Raw genomic sequence first — 18580 nt, 5'->3', positions numbered from 1 at the left:
AATAAATCAATTTGGCATCGCCCCATCTTTATAATAAGGAATCACAGTTGCTGAGTAGAATTTCTGAAAGTTTTGAAGATTCAGCAAATTGAATAGGTAACAAAATTCAGAATACCACCTGCCTCCCCACAAACCTGCAATCTAGCCACTGCAAAAGTAACTAAAAGGGAATGATCTCAGGAAATATGCTATGAACATTATTCATGGGTTAGGAAGAAAGGATGGTGTGTATGGCAAACACAGCAAAACTGAGACATTTTCATATTATGTGTTTTATTTTGGGGCGGGTGGAGGGGATTAATCAAGCTAGGCCACATTGGAAGATGAAAACATTTTATCTGGAAGAATGCACTCATGCAATTCATCAGAAAGAATATTTTATTTGCATTCATTTTGCTCCATGAATATCCAATGTAAAAACCACAATCAGCTTCTGAAATTCAACATGGAAACAGCCCAACTAACCTACAAACCTGTCAAAACAGCTTTTTAGAGCTTATTCATGACAGATGCTATGCTGGCACCTGGCTGTTTTACACTACAGTATTGGAATGTAAATTCTGTGGACTGGAACCTTTACAATTAGACTGCATTTGATTTTTCTGCAGAAAATTGTGCCTCCCCCTCCACCCCACCAGATCATTTATCCTACCCGTGACATGTATCATAAAAACAACTAAATAATGAAGGATATATTGTTTAAATTATGGCACTGGCTTTGCTGAATTCAGTTGATTGGCACCCTAATCCAGTGATCTGCAGGAGCTCAGAAATTTGCAGTAGTCTTTTGCAGATGCAGGTTTCTCTCATAAAAACGCACACGGGTGGAGCTGATTCCCAGAGGCAAAAAAAAATAAAAAAAATAACAGGGCAGTTCCTGAAACAAAGAAACTTTCTTGGTTGAGCAGCAGGTACCATATTTTCCTGTGTATAAGACGAGGTCTTTTTATTTTTAAAAAATGCTAAAAAGTTTGGGGTTGTCTTATACACAGATAGTGCTGAGATGGGACGGATGATTGGTGGCTGCCGTGAGCAGGAGATTGTCAGCGGCATTTTTTTTTTGGGGGGGGTGAATGTTGGCTGCGGCAAGGTCTGCTTGTGATTGGCTGTTGTGGCAATTGGGTGTGCGATTATTGGCTGCTGGCGGCGAGCGGGCAGACGATTGGTGGCTTCGTGGATGCGTGCAATTGGCAGTGGCGGGTAAGCAATCTCCCCCCATTTCCTCAATTTTGAGTCCCCAAAAATAGGGGTCTTGTTATAAACGGAAAAATGTGGTATTTTGGAGAAGAGTACAATGAGCAAACACATTTCACATAAGAATCTCCCCAAACTCCCAAACAATCTCCCCCAAAATCTCTGTGACCTAAAATGTAAAAGAACCATGTCTACGATAAATATATTTAGGATTGCTCCAGAGTTTTAACAGTTTTTCCAGGCATTGGCTTTCCCTCATGGTGTTCTATGTTGCATGGAATAACCTGGAAAGGGGGGAGGGGGACACTAAAGTGGCTTTGTGGTTTTGCACCACAGTGGCTGGTCACATCCACACCATACAGTTAGAGCACATGCCTTCCTCTCCCCACCCCTGCCACCCCAAATCCTGGGAACTGCAGTTTGTTAAAGGTGCTAGGAATTGTAGCTCTGCAAAGCTAAACCAGTTCCCAGAATTTGGGGAAAGGGGAAGCCATGTGCTTTAAAGGTATGGTGTGGCTGTAATCACTGTTTTGGCCACAGCTATTAAAGCTGATCCTGCTAGGCTTCTGTCGACTAGCATCTGAAAAACAACATGGTCTTTTTATGACTTGTAAATTCTACTTGAAGCAGCACAAATCTCAGTTACAGGGTCTAGACATGTCGGGCATAAACAAATCCAAACTTTGAACACACACAGTTTTTTCTTGTTGGCTTTTTTTTTCTTTTAAAGGTAAGAAAAGTAGGTAATCAGTTTCTCAGGTGACCGCAAATTTTGTGGAAACAAGTGGGGCCTGTAACACAATGTTGCAGCAGATCCCCACTCCCAAAGAGGAATGCTCTTGCTCTGGGATCCAGGCAGCCCGATTTTAACAAGATGTGCCAGGGACTGAACCCTGCACCTTCTTCATGCAAAGAATGTATTCTACTACTGACCGATGACCCCTGGACACACAAGTGCACACACACACATGGCCTGGGGCATGGATGTGAACACGGGGCCACAAAGGCCATGAACTGCAAGAGGCATAGCCTGCAACAAAAAATTTTTAAAAGCCCAGGGACACCTCCAGGGTACATTATCCTCCTGAAAGCAAGGTTTCATTCTTTGCACCTGCATGCAGGGGCCAATTCCATCTTTATTTTACCATGGAAGAAGGCGCAATAAACTTTTGCAACAGTCATAAGAAGCAACTTACCACCGAGTCAAGAAATCTAATACAGCACTCAAGCTCCGGGCGAGTCTCACAGAACTGCCGAAAGAGAAGTCTTCCTATTGGCTGCTTGTCACATAAACTGTAGTAATCTCTCTCTAGAGGAAATAAAGAGGAGGAGGTAAGGTGAAAAACTGAGGTACTTTTTAATGCATTTTGGTCTGGTTACATTGTGTCCATGTTTTCTTTTCCTTAAGGATCGTAAAACACACACACATTCTGCACAAGCGATACAAAATGACGCGCGCACACAAACAATTCACAGGGACAAAGGCTGTCGCCAAAGAAAGTTATGTGCAGTTGTGACGTGGAAGTAGAGAAATTGATTGTACCAGCATCTTTATGAAGTCAAGATTTTTCTCTCTCGCTTTCAGGGATGCATGTTTCTGACTTCTAATTGCTGCAAACAGAGGCTTGAGATCAGAGAGGCAAGGCCTACTGAAATCACCAAAACAAGATGGGGGAATGTGAGCAAGATAACACTCTTATCAGGGACCTCCAGTGCCTTTCTGAGCCCCTTGCCCTTCCCATGACTGGTAAACGCAGAAGAAATTACTCCTCATCCCATCCCATTGCTCTTACTTCTGCTCAGAGAGTTGACTGTTGGGACTGCTCATGTGAGTCCAGACTACCAAGCTGGAAACCAAATATGGGGCATATCTGTGGTGCTCCTGTTCCCTGAGTGCAGGGGCTGCTGACCCACCCAGTCTCTAACACTCACATCCTGCCATCTTTGCTCCACTGCCATAGAAGACAAGGGCACAAAGGGTACACGTATCTGCCAGAATGCTTGTTCCATGTTCACTTAATGAGATATCACATGGATCGAGGTCACTCATATCCCCCATATAAAGGTGGAAGGCTATTTGTTCCATCTCCCTCAGCTAGGATCATTTTCTGAACAGAAACATAGCTATCATTTACATAAAATAAACTCAAATTTGGTGTGTGTGTGTGTGTGTTAAGATATGAAAAAAATCTGGAATTAGCTTGGCACAAATATAAAACCAGCTGGTGCATGAGGCTGTTATGACTGTAAATTCAGGAGTAGGATACCGCAGCACGTGCCATAGCACTGGCCTTGCTAAAGAAATATTTATGGCTTAAAAACAGCAAAACAGCTCACAATGTATGAAACCACAGGCTGTGTTTTCTTCAACATTCTTGCCCTGACTTTTCTGAGCGCCATACGACAATTTCTATTGCTGCTGCAACAAACCACTCCTTATCTTAAGGCATGATGATGCTGTGAAGCAGACAAGCTGCCTTCACTTAACCTATTACAGAGAAGCGCAACAGCTCGTCCAGATTAAAATCCTATTCTTTTCCAACTTTAGGAAAATTTATGGCATGTCTTGAATTGCTCGAGATTAAGACCATGACGTTTGCTGGCTGTTGCTTATTCGTACACAGGTCTATTTAAGCGGCAAGCTGTTGCCTGTCCAGATTGCTGGGGTACCTTCCCTTTTCTGCAATACCTGATCAAGCTGGGCTACCTGTGAAATTTAAAAAATAGCACAGTCCAGGCTAATACAGAGGTTCCAAGAAGCTTGATCATTACCCCAAAGTTTGGCAGCCTTACAAAAAAAATCCTCAATGTTCCTCCATCTGAGTGGCTCCACTAATTCCCCACATTCTTTTTAGACCTTTTTAGACCTTTCACGTTGCAGCCAAGCTCATCCTCCATCACTCCCTTTACCCAGGAATAACGGCACAAGACACATTAGCTGAACGAATGGCCACTAGTTTACTTGTTTACATTCGTTGGTCTGCAATGCCCATAACTAATGATTGTCAAACTTCCTCCCCACAATTTTGTTTGGTGTGGATGTCCTGCTACGGAGCCAAGGATTGGGAAACCGCATCTCCTGCGGCTGCCTGCCTTGTTTAGATGAACACTTCCTGGATCGAAAAATTGGCGTCGTAATGATGTTGCTCTTTGTTTCTCATTGCCCACACACCTGAGGCAAGGGTGGGAAGACGTCAGGCTTGTGGGATGCAAAAATGGTGGAGTGGAGACAATGTACTCTTAGAATTAAGGAGTAGGGTGCCTCTGGACACAGCACAGGAATTTGTTCTCACTTCCCAAATTGAGCTCACAGTTGCCCCCAAGGTTTCTTCAGCTTAGCAATCTAATTTAGACGGAAAAACCTCCCCCCCGCCCCTGTTGCTAATGTTAAACAATTGGGAGTCAAACTCCTTGATGATATACCACGAATCACTTAGAGATCTACCAGTAGATCTGGCTCTATCTTCCGCCCACCCCTGACCCAAAGGATGTGCTGAGATGACTCTGGAAGAATTACCACAGACCTTCCAAGTGTCCCTATTTTCCAGAGACATCCCTGATTTAGAATAGCTGTCCTGGTTTCTGATTTGATCCTGGAATGTCCCACTTTTCCTTAGGATGTCCCTATTTTCATTGGAAATATATTGGAGGGTATGGAATTATCTGCCCCACAAGCTGTCTGAAGGCAATTCTGTATAGGGAAGGTGTGTTTTTTTAATGTTTAATGTTTTATTATGTTTTTATATACAGTGGTACCTAAGGTTAAGTACTTAATTCGTTCTGGAGGTCCGTTCTTAACCTGAAACTGTTCTTAACCTGAAGCACCACTTTAGCTAATGGGGCCTCCTGCCGCCGCCGCCAGAGCACAATTTCTGTTCTCATCCTGAAGCAAAGTTCTTAACCTGAAGCACTATTTCTGGGTTAGTGGAGTCTGTAACCTGAAGCGTATGTAACCGGAAGCGTATGTAACCTGAGGTACCAGGGCATGTTGGAAGCTGGCCAGAGTGGCTGGGGCATCCCAGTAAGATGTGTGGAGTATAAACAACAAAATTATCATTATGGAAATATTGGAGGGTATGTTACTAGGCCCCAACAGTGGTGACTCTGGAGGTCAGTGAAACCACCAGGCAAACAAAGTCTCCTCAAGTTGGTAAACCAAGGAGGATTGGTTAGAGTAAGCCTGCATGAATGAACCCACATCTCATTGGTAATTTTTGATGGACCTGGTTACAACTTCACGACCCATGCTCCTAAAGGGAATGAAGGCAAAAGCACCCCTTCCCCAGTCCACATTCCCTGGAGGGAAGTCCTTGTAAAACTTCCCCAAAAAGCCACCTCATATCTTTGCATCATGTACTTCTGATTACACAACAGCTTCACAGGACATTTTAGGGAAATGTGCCAGATCTAAGAATTCAGTCAAAGGCTTCGTTGATCCAACAAAAATTCTCCCCTTGGTTATGGAGCAATCCTATTCCCATACTGAGCCCTCTCTGGCCCCCAACATAATCATACAGGGCTTTCCACATCATCAGCCTTCGGCTTGCTGCGGCTCCTGTGTGTTGTGCAAGAATTGAGGGAGGGGTACGCAGAGGGGATATCCAAGTGGCTTTTATTCATTTGTATGTGATCCAGCAAATAGATTCTTCTCTCTGAACCATGAACTATCAGATGCCTGGAATAAATAGGGTAATAAGATGCCAAGGCTCATGAATATTTATGATACTGCCTACCATTTCTCCATACAAAACAAGTATCCAGAAAGATAATCAAAGACACAAACTATTATATTATAAAAATGGTCAGGGTGTGACCATGATATGTGTGAACTCTACAGGCGTCTTGATGGTCCAGATCTTATCCCATACTCTCATCTGACCATTGTGATATAACAACAACAACAATCTTCAGTCATCTTCTGATTTTTATTTTTTTGTTTTTGCTAGCTGGGCATGTAACATTAGGAGGAGCGCAGAAAAATGACAGAGCACATTTGCTTTTGACTACCCAAGTAGACAAATGGCTAGCTCTGTCTACACAAAACTCATGCAGTATTGCTTTTGATTGGCACAGCCTGAGCATAAAGAGGTAGACACTTACACATTTTATTCAGATTCCACAATAGTACAGAGCGTGCCTGACCTAAAGCAGTACTGCTGCTAACTCTTAGCCCTTTAGAGGGATCGGTATGGAATATAGCAAATAGCAGGCAGGTGGCGCTGTGGGTTAAACCACAGAGCCTAGGACTTGCCGATCAGAAGGTCGGCGGTTCGAATCCCCACGATGGGGTGAGCTCCCGTTGTTCGGTCCCTGCTCCTGCCAACCTAGCAGTTCAAAAGCATGTCAAAGTGCAAGTAGATAAATAGGTACTGCTCCAGCGGGAAGGTAAACGGCGTTTCTGTATGCTGCTCTGGTTCGCCAGAAGTGGCTTAGTCATGCTGGCCACATGACCTGGAAGCTGTACACCGGCTCCCTCGGCCTATAGAGCGAGATGAGCGCCGCAACCCCAGAGTCGGCCACGACTGGACCTAATGGTCAGGGGTCCCTTTACCTTTACCTGTGTATCACTCTCGTGTGGTTCCATGGACCACAGGTTTCAGAGTGCAATCCCAGGTGCTCTGGGAGAAATGGGAAATCACTCAAGGGCTGAAGGAATCCAAAGGAATTCCTGTTCGAAAACACTGCAGAATCTATAACCCATTTTTTGAAAATGATTTTTTAAAAATAAAAAAACACTGTGTTTTGCATAATCTTGTGTAACCTTTTTTTGAAAAGGAATAATCAAAATTAAACTGCTCAAATCTCCCTCCCTGTGCGTGTGATTTAAAAAAAATAAATAAATTATAAGGGGTTCATTAGATTGTGGTCCTAATGTATACTTAGCTCCTGGTGTGTGCGCAACACTCTTCATCCCATCAGCTATGTTTCATTGTCATACTGGGTTTTTTGATGCAGAATACAATTGGATAAAGACGATGTATATTGGATAGAATGCTTGGCTCAAGCTAAATTGAGATAACCCCATGGACAGAAGTCTCCATGTACCGGCTCCAGTCATATCCCACATATAAAAGTGGGAGGATAATCTTTCCATCTCCTTCTGCTATGATTGCCCATTTTTTGAACAGTAACATTTTTTTAAAAAAACCAAACAACCTCAAATTATGGCCAAAACAGAACCCACCCCCCCTCTTTTTGTTCCTATAAGAAAGTGTCAGGCCAAAAATTAAACCAGGATGAATGCAAGAACATGTACAATAGCTCTAAGTCATCAAGTCCTTGGCAACTTTAGTCTATGAGAACAGGATGAACTTGCTGCTAAAATAATAAATGAAATTATTATTCCCCTTTAAGTGGCATAAAATAGCTTCTAAGATTCAGTCCTGAAGGACTGAGGAACTGCATTCGTGTAGATACACATACCTTATTGATTAACTGAAAGCACATTTTTGTGTATTAAGTAAACACAAATTCACAGACAATTTTTTAGTGGCACATCCAAGATGAAGAAGAAGGGGGGGGGGAGTCTCCAAGTACATATTTTATTTATTTTTTGAGTCCACTGCATTTCAAGTATCTTCCTTGGGGAATTCTTAGGTATAGCTAACTCAAAACTTTGTTCCCCAACTTCAGTTCTTTGAAGACAATGAAAACACTTGGGAGAAATATTTCTGTGCATCAGAAGCATCCTTCCTCTCCTCCCCCGGCACTTGTAATTGGTATCTTCCTTTTGGGAGCGTATTTTTACATCACAATCCAAGGCGTCATGAGCTATGACCAAATTTTTCACACTCTTCCTCTCCCCTTTTACCAGTCTCAAAGGAAAAGAAAATAACCGAGCGCGCAAATGGACAACTGGAGAGTCAGAAACCTGCCTTAAGAGTCAATTATATCGTTCTCTGTATAGATGCCAATAAAAACAGCAGTTCTGATTCAAAAGTTTAACAAATGTGGAGAATGATTTCCTGAGGAAATGGAAATGTTAAATAGTTGGAAGTGAAACCATATGTTTGCAAATGATGTAGTGGACATAACAGTTGTAGGGACAACTGCGAGAGAAGAGGACACATCCTGCCAGATTGGAGAAACTTTATACAGAGACAGGACCCCGTATAACTTCAACTTTTCTTATTTTAGAAAATGAGCACAGGCTTGGATCGTGCTGCCTGTTGAATGAGGCTTTCATATCTCCCCTTTCCACCGTAGCTTCATATTCCACTCCTTAAGACTGGGGGACCCTCCAGTATGGCATAAAAAGGAGGGCAGGGATGCAGTGGGAAAAGGGGGAAGGGAGACTGGCAAAAACTGGGAACTTTGCCTTCTGCTCACGCAACAACACAGGTGCATCTAAACCATGGAGTATAGCGGCTGTGTGCACACTATACTTTTAAAGCACATTCGAAACACATTCTTTCTCTCAAAGAATTCTGAGCACTGTAGTGTACATCTCACAAATTTAAAATTCCCAGCTACCTTTAACAAACTGCTGTGCCCAGAATTATCTGAAGGAAAGAATGTGCTTCAAATGTGCATTGAAGGTATAGTGCATATGTAGCCAAAGATAACAAATCTATTGCCACTTGCAACGCATAAAGGGACCCCTAACCATTAAGTCCAGTTGTGACCGACTCTGGGGTTGCAGTGCTCATCTTGCTTTATTGGCCGAGGGAGCCGGCGTACAGCTTCCAGGTCATATGGCCAGCATGACTAAGCCGCTTCTGGTGAACCAGAGCAGCGCACGGAAATGGCGTTTACCTTCCCACTGGAGCGGTACCTATTTATCTACTTGCACTTTGACGTGCTTTCAAACTGCTAGGTTGGCAGGAGCAGGGACTGAGCAACGGGAGCTCACCCCGTCGTGGGGATTCGAACCGCCGACCTTCTGATCGGCAGGTCCTAGGCTCTGTGGTTTAACCCACAGCGCCACCCGCATCCCAATTGCAACGCATACAAGGTTGCAAGTCTGGTAGTAAGTTCCAAGGAGCACAGTCAAACTTACTTATGAGTAGATATGTACAGAGTTGCACTGTGTGCATAAATGTTTTTCTGAATATCATTTCTTTATCACCCTAACTTTACTTTTTTACCTTAACTTTTCACAAAGCAACACATTGCTGGATTTTAGTTGACTGCTCTGTATGCTCTGTCCCCCTTCCCCTCCGACACTCAGCCTACTACAGCTCCCTGCCAGACAGAAAAACACTTTGCTCAACTGTCCAGGAGCTGCAGAGCCAGGGGAGGAAGAACACTCTGGCCACATCCGCCAAAGGACTAAGGAATGCAGGGCTGGGTTGTGTGTGTAGGGCTTTGTCTTTGCATTATTGCAAGTCTCCTTGAAGATCACTGCATTGAAAAGTGAAATATAAAGCATCAAATAAATATATCTGGAACAGACAAAAAAAAAGTTTACTTCAGAAAGAACCTAGTTATACTAAGAGTCCAAAACAAAATTGGCCTGGTATACCCAGATTAGTCTAAACCATTAAGTGGCACTTCGTAGGCAATTTTGAAGGCTACCAGTTCTGGGCATTCACTTTAACACTGTCCCCAAAGCTTGTGCCAAAGGAGGAACCAGCCATTCAGTTTCGGCAAACTTAAGGACTTTGAAAACAGGAAAAAATGAGATCAAAATGTATCCATACTTAATGCAAGGACACATCCTATGAGGACTAAGGGCTTTATGGCTGGAATCCTCAAGCCACATCTTCAGTCACGGGCCAACTAACCAATTCATGATTGCGCATTATAAGGACCATTTTGTGTTCAGTTTAAGCCAGCATATGGTTCCCCCCCTTCAAATTTCCTTCTCTTTCTGGCCTCAAGACTAGCACCAGTCATTCCTTCTATTTTTGATGTTCAGGCATGAGTGCCAATGCTGATGTAGCAAATGAAGCACCACCCCTGCAAAAGAGCTAGGCTTTAACAATCTCAGGAGAGCCCCAAACATTGCAAAAGTATATGTTTCTTGTGCAAAATAAATAAAGGGAACAAAAACTCACCCCAACAAAGAAAAGCAAGACTGCACATACTCTGCACACTCATGTGCAGAGAAGCAGAATGAGTGTGGATCAAAAGTCCAGTCAGGTCATAACTTGACTCTCATTCAGAGCTCAGGATACAGCCACAGACCAGCCACCACATTTGCTCCCTGCTTTTCCCTTCCCTTCTCTGCACTACTACTCCCTTCAAAGCTCTTCCTTTCCAAGCCATAGGGATGTCCCAAAGTCCTTGAAGGCATGGCTTGGATTGGCTTTTAAAGGTAAAGGTAAAGGGGCCCCTGACCATTAGGTCCAGTCGTGACCGACTCTGGGGTTGCGGCGCTCATCTCGCTTTATTGGCCGAGGGAGCCGGCGTTTGTCCGCAGACAGCTGGTCATGTGGCCAGCATGACTAAGCCACTTCTGGTGAACCAGAGCAGCACACGGAAATACGGTTTACCTTCCCGCTGGAGCGGTACCTATTTATCTACTTGCACTTTGACGTGCTTTCGAATTGCTAGGTTGGCAGGAGCAAGGACCGAACAACGGGAGCTCACCCCGTTGCAGGGATTCTAACTGCCAACCTTCTGATTGGCAAGTCCTAGGCTCTGTGGTTTAACCCACAGCGCCACCTGCGTCCCTCTTGGATTGGCTTTTAGCTGCCCCCAATCCATGCCCTCAACGCTTCCCCTTTTCCCAAGCAAACATACTGTTGCTAGGCCTCACTTCCCCCTTCTATTTTCGAAGGCCAGACTCAAATTTACAGCAACTTTTTCATGCAAACGCAAATTACAAATGCAACTGAAATTGTCTCCATGTAAATCCAAGAAAGAACATACACTAATCCACCCTGACTTTTAAAAGATGAAAGCTGCTTCCCAGCTTTAAGTTTCTTAATGGACCTTTTTCTTTAAAAAAGAGAGCTTATACATTGTGTTGGTTGCATCAGTAAACACTGCCTCTGTTACCACTGAATTAGGTAAAAATGCAAAGTGAGTAGATGTGTTATTGCTTGTGGCAACAGTCTGTGCATAAGGGTGGGAGGGAGTTTAATTTCTCCTATAATAATAGGGTTTAAGCACAAAAGATTATCCTGCATTCACTTCACAAAAGGCCTAAAGTCTACTTAATTTCCCTCTACCTACAGGAGCTTCCCCCTCACATGCACAGATGCTGTGGCCAGAATCCAAAGAGCTACTTTAGGGATGTTAAAGGGCTTCCGCAAACCCGGTGGAATGTCAACTTTCCCCCTGCTTTGAACAGTAAACCCTAATGGCATGAAACCAACTTCTTTTGATAAGTCCCATCCACATCAAGGAACAGTTGCCATGAGGTACAGTTGCCATGAGCAAAGTTCTTAACCTGAAGCACTATTTCTGGGTTAGCAGAGTGTGTAACCTGAAGCGTATGTAACCTGAAGCATATGTAACCCGAGGTACCACTGTAGTGACTTTCCCTGGGTCAACCAGGGAGCTTCATGGCTTGAGTGGGGATTTGAACCCTGGTATCCCAGGTCCTAGTCAGACAGACACTTTAACCATTAGACCACACTGGCTCTCAACTTCCTCAGCAGTACCTGTTTCACCGCTGCTGATAAGATATACAATCTTGTCCATCCCACCTCAGGTCCATGAAATTCAGTGAGTGCATTTTAAATATCTTTAAATTGCAAGTTATTGTTTCGTTGTGTAAAAAAGCTGAGTGACTGTACCCCTCAAAAGTACATAGGAGGCTAGAAAGAAAATAATTCTCATTGCTTCAAATAAATGACTGCTTGCAAAAACAATTAAGCCAACAGTGAACCCTACCATCTCCCTGGGTAAGTCAAGTCAATGGTGAGCTGACCTTGGTATTCAATTTAAAGCCATGGAAACCAGCCTATCAAGAGGACTACATTTTACAAACCATTCAAAAGAAATGCTATGTAATTAGTATTAGGCAAATACAGGTACTTGGCAGCACTTAACACCCAATGCCTCTAAACTGGGTCAGTAACCACCATGGGGAAAATCAGTGAATTTCTTTGAGGTGAAGTCTAAATACACCGCTGAATTTAAAGCTGTGTATATACATCAGCCCTGAGTGCTCACTGGAAGGACAGATCCTGAAGCTGAGACTTTGGCCACCTCATGAGAAGAGAAGACTCCCTGGAAAAGACCCTGATGTTGGGAAAGATGGAGGACACAAGGAGAAGGGGACGACAGAGAACGAGATGGTTGGATAATGTTCTTGAAGCTACCAGCATGAGTTTGACCAAACTGCGGGAGGCAGTGCAAGACAGGAGTGCCTGGCGTGCTCTGGTCCATGGGGTCACGAAGAGTCGGATACGACTAAATGACTAAACAACAACATATACAACTCTGATCCTAGCCCTCCGCTGCCTTGTGGCTATACTTATTTGTGAGAAAGGCTTTGGAAGTAAACCCCAAGGAAAAATCATATCCGCTGCCTTGTGGAACATCTTCAGGAGAAGAAAAGGCTAAGGAGAGGAGCCCTACACAAATCCAGAGTGGAGTCCCAAAGACGCCTTGAACGCCTCCTTCTGGCAACTCCTGCAGTGAAACTGGTGCCAAACATATTGCTCTGCTTTCCTCTGGATCACCTCAGCAAGGCTGAGAGGACCTCCATGCACACTGGTCAGGCTTGCAGCCCAGGGAGGTCCCTTTGGTGCTGCTAAAACAGCAAAAACAATGCAGGAGGTAGAAGTTACGAGTTAACAGCCACAGCAGGTGCTGCGATTCCCCAGCAGTTTGACTTCACCCCTGGAGCCACATTCCATTGTCTCTCGGGACAGACGGAAGCCAACAACAATAATGACAGATAAGCAACAGGGATGACTTAAAGCTACCACAATACTAGTCTTGATTCAGCACCAGCAGATGTACATCTGCACAAAAGCAATGGAGGAAGTGAGAGAAGAAACACCTCTTTACTTCCTTTTCCTAATTGCTGCCACTCCCCACATCCCATGAAATTTTAAGATGTGAAACTGACTAGATCAAAACGTGATGTGCAGTGAATGAACAGTGCTAACTAACCTTCCCTTCCCAGTGTCACATACTCCACCTGGTGCCCTGACATTTGGGCACTGTCAGGAGTAGATCAGTAATTTAAAAAAACCTGTTGTCAGTGAAGTTAACTATTTATTAAGAATAAAATAAAAACAGTTCTGTTCTAGTGGTCACAGCAACCCTTCCCAGCAGGTCTTACCCCAATGAAGCAGCTACGAGGACAGAAGGTCCCTGTCTTCTCACCGTTCCTCCCCTGGTTCTTTCCCCAGCAACCTAAGGCTCTGTCAACTTGCCTCTTGTTGCCCCCCCCCTTCATTTCTCTGCATGTTCTGGGAGACCAGGAGGGAGGGGAGCTGGTCGCAACAGGAGGGGTGACTCCCTGGATTCCTCAGCAGCCTGCCTCATCTCTGCATCTTGGACCCTCTCCTCTCCAGCCTCCACTTCTGCCTCTGATTATGAACTGCTCTCTGCCACAGCCTCCTCCTGCTCACTAAACCCTGTTGTCTCTTCAGCTTCTAACAGCTCCTTCTCCCTGTCTGCTCCCTCTTCACCCTATGACCACACATCAATGTCCCACCAGCAATGCCCTGGCTCTGAGCCTTCTTCCGCTGGGGGCTCCCCAGCTGGTGCTTCTGCATCCATCCAGTCCATAACAGGCAAACAATACTATCTCTAGTAAGAGTGCTTTCATGCATAAGCCGTATGCTTATTCCCGACAGGGTCCCAGGTTGTGTGGCTCTCTCCCTGTGCAATTTGTTCCGCGTGCATGGATGATAGGTAGAAGTCCCCTTGATCTTAGCCAAAAGGCCAAGAAGCGATGATAGGTAGAAGTCCCAATCCTGTTGTCAACGCATGTGATGGCCATTCAACTAATCAGAACCCCTGCGCAGCTAAAACGTGTATCTTCCATTAACCCAGCAGTAGGCCTGTAGTCTTTGCTCCTTGCTAGCTCTGCAGGTTCATGTTGCAAATGTCCAACAGAACTAATCCTCTTGTTTTACTTTGGGAGTGCAGTGTCTGTCCATTCTATGGAGATGGAAAAGAAAGCCACGAGAATTGTCTTGAAGACAAGCCCGCACACTAAGGGGATATGCCATTAGCATTGCACAGGTGCAGAAAGCTAATTCCGAAAGCAGCCTCTGTGAAAAAGCTATCCATAATACATGCTGCTGCCATATCTGCAAGTGAATCTTTCATCCACTTTCACTTTTATTTGGGCTGCATGATGAAGTCTATTAGGTCACTTGAAGAGGTAATCGTCTGTCAAATTTCTTATATTAAACTGCAACCATTTTCTGTTAGCAGCGTAGTAAAAGAAAGGGCTTCTTGGGAGGAGGTCCGTTAACACTTGCATAATTCAGAGCTGTCTAGACCTACTATGGTACAGCTTCAGCCTGGAGCATATTTTTATGCCCGAGTTATTTCCCCGCTGAATGCAGGATTTTTATAATGGAAACTCTGACAGATCCTTAACTTAGCCCCCAGAGTGGGTACAGCTTTGATGCACATGACGCTGGTCTGATTAATTAAAAATATAGATGCAATCAGGATTCGACAATGGAATTCTTTTAAATGGTATTTAAGGCCTGCCAGCTTAATTTCTTCTGCTTGTCAGTTGTGTCTCTTAAAAACAAACAAAGCCCATTTCCCATATTTATCTATGAAATTTAATTATTTAGATTCAGACAATGTTTGCTTTGTGCATCATTTCTTAGTTTCTTTTTATATCCTCCCCTTTCAGTCATGGTATTATGCTACAGGGATATACATCATGCATTGCAGAAATATTACGTTCAGTATGGAAATGTTCCAAGACAAAAACCAGGCGAGAATTGCAAACAGCATTTGGAGAGTATTTCAATGGCTTCCAAATTAAATGTGCTTCAGTGTTGTCCACAAAGCCCTTTTTAAAATTTGTTTTCTACAAACATTTGGAGGGATGTTTTCCTTCTTATAATACTGCTGGAAAGCAGAATCCCACACGCACTTGTACAAATGTCTTCGTACAAATATTTGCACCAGAAATGTTTATGAGGGCTGTTATGTAGTGTAGTTTCACCCTGGGCCAACAGGGGGATACTGTATATAGTTTTCACTCAGGTCTGTAGATAGTTTTCACTCAGGTCCGCGGCAGTTATTTTAGGCGGGAACTCTGGGCTGTTGTGGTTACAATGTGACAGCCGGCTGCCTATAAATACAGGCCGGCTGAGCTGTTCACTGTCAGTTCTATTCCAGCTTACCAGAATAAAGAGCTACTTGAAGAAATCGCTGTGCCGGCTGCTATGTCAACCCACGACTTAACACTGGCGACGAGGATGGGATGGATGGACATCAGAGCACAGCCAGATGCGGCCAGCCTCTGAACTGAGCTGAATCACTGAGCTGAATCACAGAGCGAAATCACTGAGCGAAATCACTGGGCAGAACCAGTTCAGAGCTGACTGTTCTGGCTAGAGCACTGTGTTCCATCCATCGCCTTCACGCCGGCATCGGAATCATGGCTTCACTTGTGCCTCTACCGCCGTTTGCGCCAGCCTCTGAATCATGGGACTCCTACCTCGCTCGGTTCGACTGCTACCTCCAAGCCAACGAACTGACAGCAGTATCACAGGATCGGAAGCGGGGCCTATTCCTCAGCCTCTGTGGGCCTGAGGTGTTTGAGACGGCCCGAGCGTTGGTTGCGCCTGAAGCAGTCCAGGCATCACCATGGGACACGATCCAAGAGAAGCTCCGCAACCACTACGCACCAAAGCCGTCCAAGATTGCTGCCCGCCATGCGTTCTACCACAGGAACCAGGCAGAGGGGGAGTCAATCAACAACTACACCACCGCCCTGCGACAGGCTGCAATGCACTGTGAGTTCCGAGACTTAGACGATGCCCTGATGGATCGAATCGTCTGCGGGGTCCGGGACATCCATCTGCAACGGCGTCTCCTAGCCAAGCCAGACCTCACGCTACAGAAAGCCATTGAGGAGGCTGTGGCCTCAGAAGCTGCTGAACGCTCCGCTCAGGAGATCCGCAAGTCCAGCAGCCTGCGTCTTGCTAGGGAGCCCGTTCCGGTGCATCATGAAGAGGCCAGCAGTGAGGAGGCATCCTCCAGTGAAGACGATGATGTGCACCAGACAAAGCGGGAGCGCAGGAAGTTCCAACAGAAGTCCAAGGGCCAACCGGAATGTGCTGGCTGCGGAGGCAACCATTCCCGTGCCAAGTGTCGATTCAGAGACGCCATCTGTAGGAGGTGTTCCAGAAGGGGCCACATCGCTAAGGTCTGCCGATCGGCTCCGTCTGACACCCCCCCTTCATCGACTCGCAAGTCCAAGTCTTCACTCCAGTCTGCCAAGGAAAGTTGTTTCGCTCTCACCAACTGCCGCTGCCCGTCTGGAACCACGATTGGCCAAACCGACTCGCCTACGAGACGCAAGCTGAACGTCACGGTGCTCATTGAAGGAGCTCCATGTGACATGGAGATCGACACCGGGTCTGCCCTGTCCATCGTGTCATGGAGCACCATCAAAAGACTGGTACCCAGAGTGTCCAAAAGGCAACTCGACTCTCACCGCGTACACCTGAGAGACTACCAGGGAAACGACGTTCCCGTGGTAGGCGTTGGCCGGTTCCGGATCGCCTTCAAGGATTTTTCGGGCCTGCTCCGGTTGGTGGTGGTCGAAGGTCAGCGGCCAAGCCTCCTAGGGCTAGACTGGTTTGATGCCCTCGGCCTGGAAGTCACCGGCATCAACTGCATCTCTAACGCAGAGACTGAGGGTCTGGTCAAAGACTTTGCCGAGGTTTTTGACGGCACCTTGGGCCAATATACAGGTACGCCCATCTCCTTTAGCCTGGATCCACAAGTCGCCCCCATCAAGCTAAAGCCACGCCGGGTTCCCTTTGCTCTCAAGGCTAAGGTGGACGAACAACTGGACAAACTGATCGCCCAAGGAGTTTTGGAGCCGGTTGACCACGCAAAGTGGGAAACCCCCATCGTCACGCCTGTCAAGCCAGATGGGTCGGTGAGAATCTGCGCTGACTACAAGTGCACGATCAACAAGGCACTTCAGCAGCACGCTTATTCGGTTCCTGTTGTCCAACACCTGCTGCATTCCCTGGGTGAGGGTAAGGTCTTCGCTAAGCTGGACCTTGCCCAAGCCTATCAACAACTGCCAGTCGATGATGCCACTGCTGAAGCCCAGACGATCGTCACCCACCGGGGGGCATTCCGTTGCCGCCGGTTGCAGTTCGGGGTGAGTGTGGCTCCTGGCATCTTCCAAGGCCTTATGGAGCGTCTCCTGCAAGGGCTTCCGGGCGTGGTACCATATTTTGATGACGTCTTGGTGTCTGCAGAATCACACCAGCAGCTGTTCGAGCGCCTCCGTGCCGTGCTGACCAGGTTCCAGGAGGCCGGGCTCAAGGTAAAAAGGGAGAAGTGCCAGATCGCCGTTCCACAGGTAGAGTTCCTGGGCTATCTTATCGATGCCTCCGGTCTTCATCCAACCACATCCAAGATCCGCGCTATCCAGCAGGCCCCCACTCCAAAGAACAAAACGGAGTTGCAGGCGTTCCTGGGGCTGCTGAACTTTTATAACATGTTCCTGCCCCACAAAGCCACAGTGGCTGAGCCTCTTCACCGACTCCTTAGCACTAAGACGCTTTGGGCCTGGGGTCATCGGGAGACGGCGGCCTTCAACGCGGTCAAGGCTCTCCTTTCTTCGGACAGTGTGCTGGTACAGTACAGTGAATCCAGGCCACTGGTCCTTGCCTGCGACGCCTCACCTTTTGGCATCGGGGCTGTCCTTAGTCACCGTTTTCCAGATGGAAGAGAAGCACCGCTCGCCTACTTTTCCAGGACACTATCTCCGACGGAACGGAATTACAGCCAGCTCGACAAGGAGGCATTGGCACTTGTGGCTGGAGTGAAGAGGTTTCATGAATACCTCTATGGCAGGACTTTTGACCTCATCACTGACCACAAGCCACTCCTGGGCCTCCTCGCCGGTGATCGTCCAACTCCACCGGTCCTCTCACCACGCATGCTGCGATGGACTGTTTTCCTGGCTGCCTACCACTACCGGCTCATCCACCGCCCGGGGAAATCGATGGGCCATGCCGACGCCCTCAGCCGTTGCCCTCTTCCAGCATTTGTGGAAGACCCGGCTCCAGCTTCATCGCTCCTTCTGATTGAGGATCTTCCGGCAGCGCCTGTGTCGGCTGCCACTGTGGCCTCCGCATCTGCCCAGGATCGCACCATCAGCCGGGTGCTCAACTGGGTGTGGAGGGGGTGGCCACAAGGGCCCTTTGCATCGGAGTTCCAGCCCTTCGCAACCAGACAACATGAACTCTCAGCTCATCGCGGCTGTCTGCTGTGGGGAGACCGCGTCGTGATTCCCCAGGGACTCCGTCAG

The 18580-nt window shown here is 46.3% G+C and overlaps 1 protein-coding gene across 2 annotated transcripts in view; it reads right to left on the bottom strand.

The window, feature by feature from the left end:
• The window catches only part of GRK5 (G protein-coupled receptor kinase 5), a 157088-nt gene that overhangs the window by 72527 nt on the left and 65981 nt on the right, over positions 1 to 18580 (bottom strand). For both annotated transcript variants that reach the window (XM_028730092.2, XM_028730093.2), the window contains exon 3: positions 2391 to 2503. In XM_028730092.2, the coding sequence (XP_028585925.2) occupies positions 2391 to 2503 (113 nt within the window). The remainder of the gene's footprint in view (positions 1 to 2390; positions 2504 to 18580) is intronic.

This window comes from Podarcis muralis, chromosome 6 (assembly GCF_964188315.1).
Source record: "Podarcis muralis chromosome 6, rPodMur119.hap1.1, whole genome shotgun sequence".
NCBI lineage: Eukaryota > Metazoa > Chordata > Lepidosauria > Squamata > Lacertidae > Podarcis > Podarcis muralis.
The sequence above is the reverse complement of the archived record's forward strand: the minus strand, read 5'-3'. Positions and strand labels throughout refer to the sequence as shown.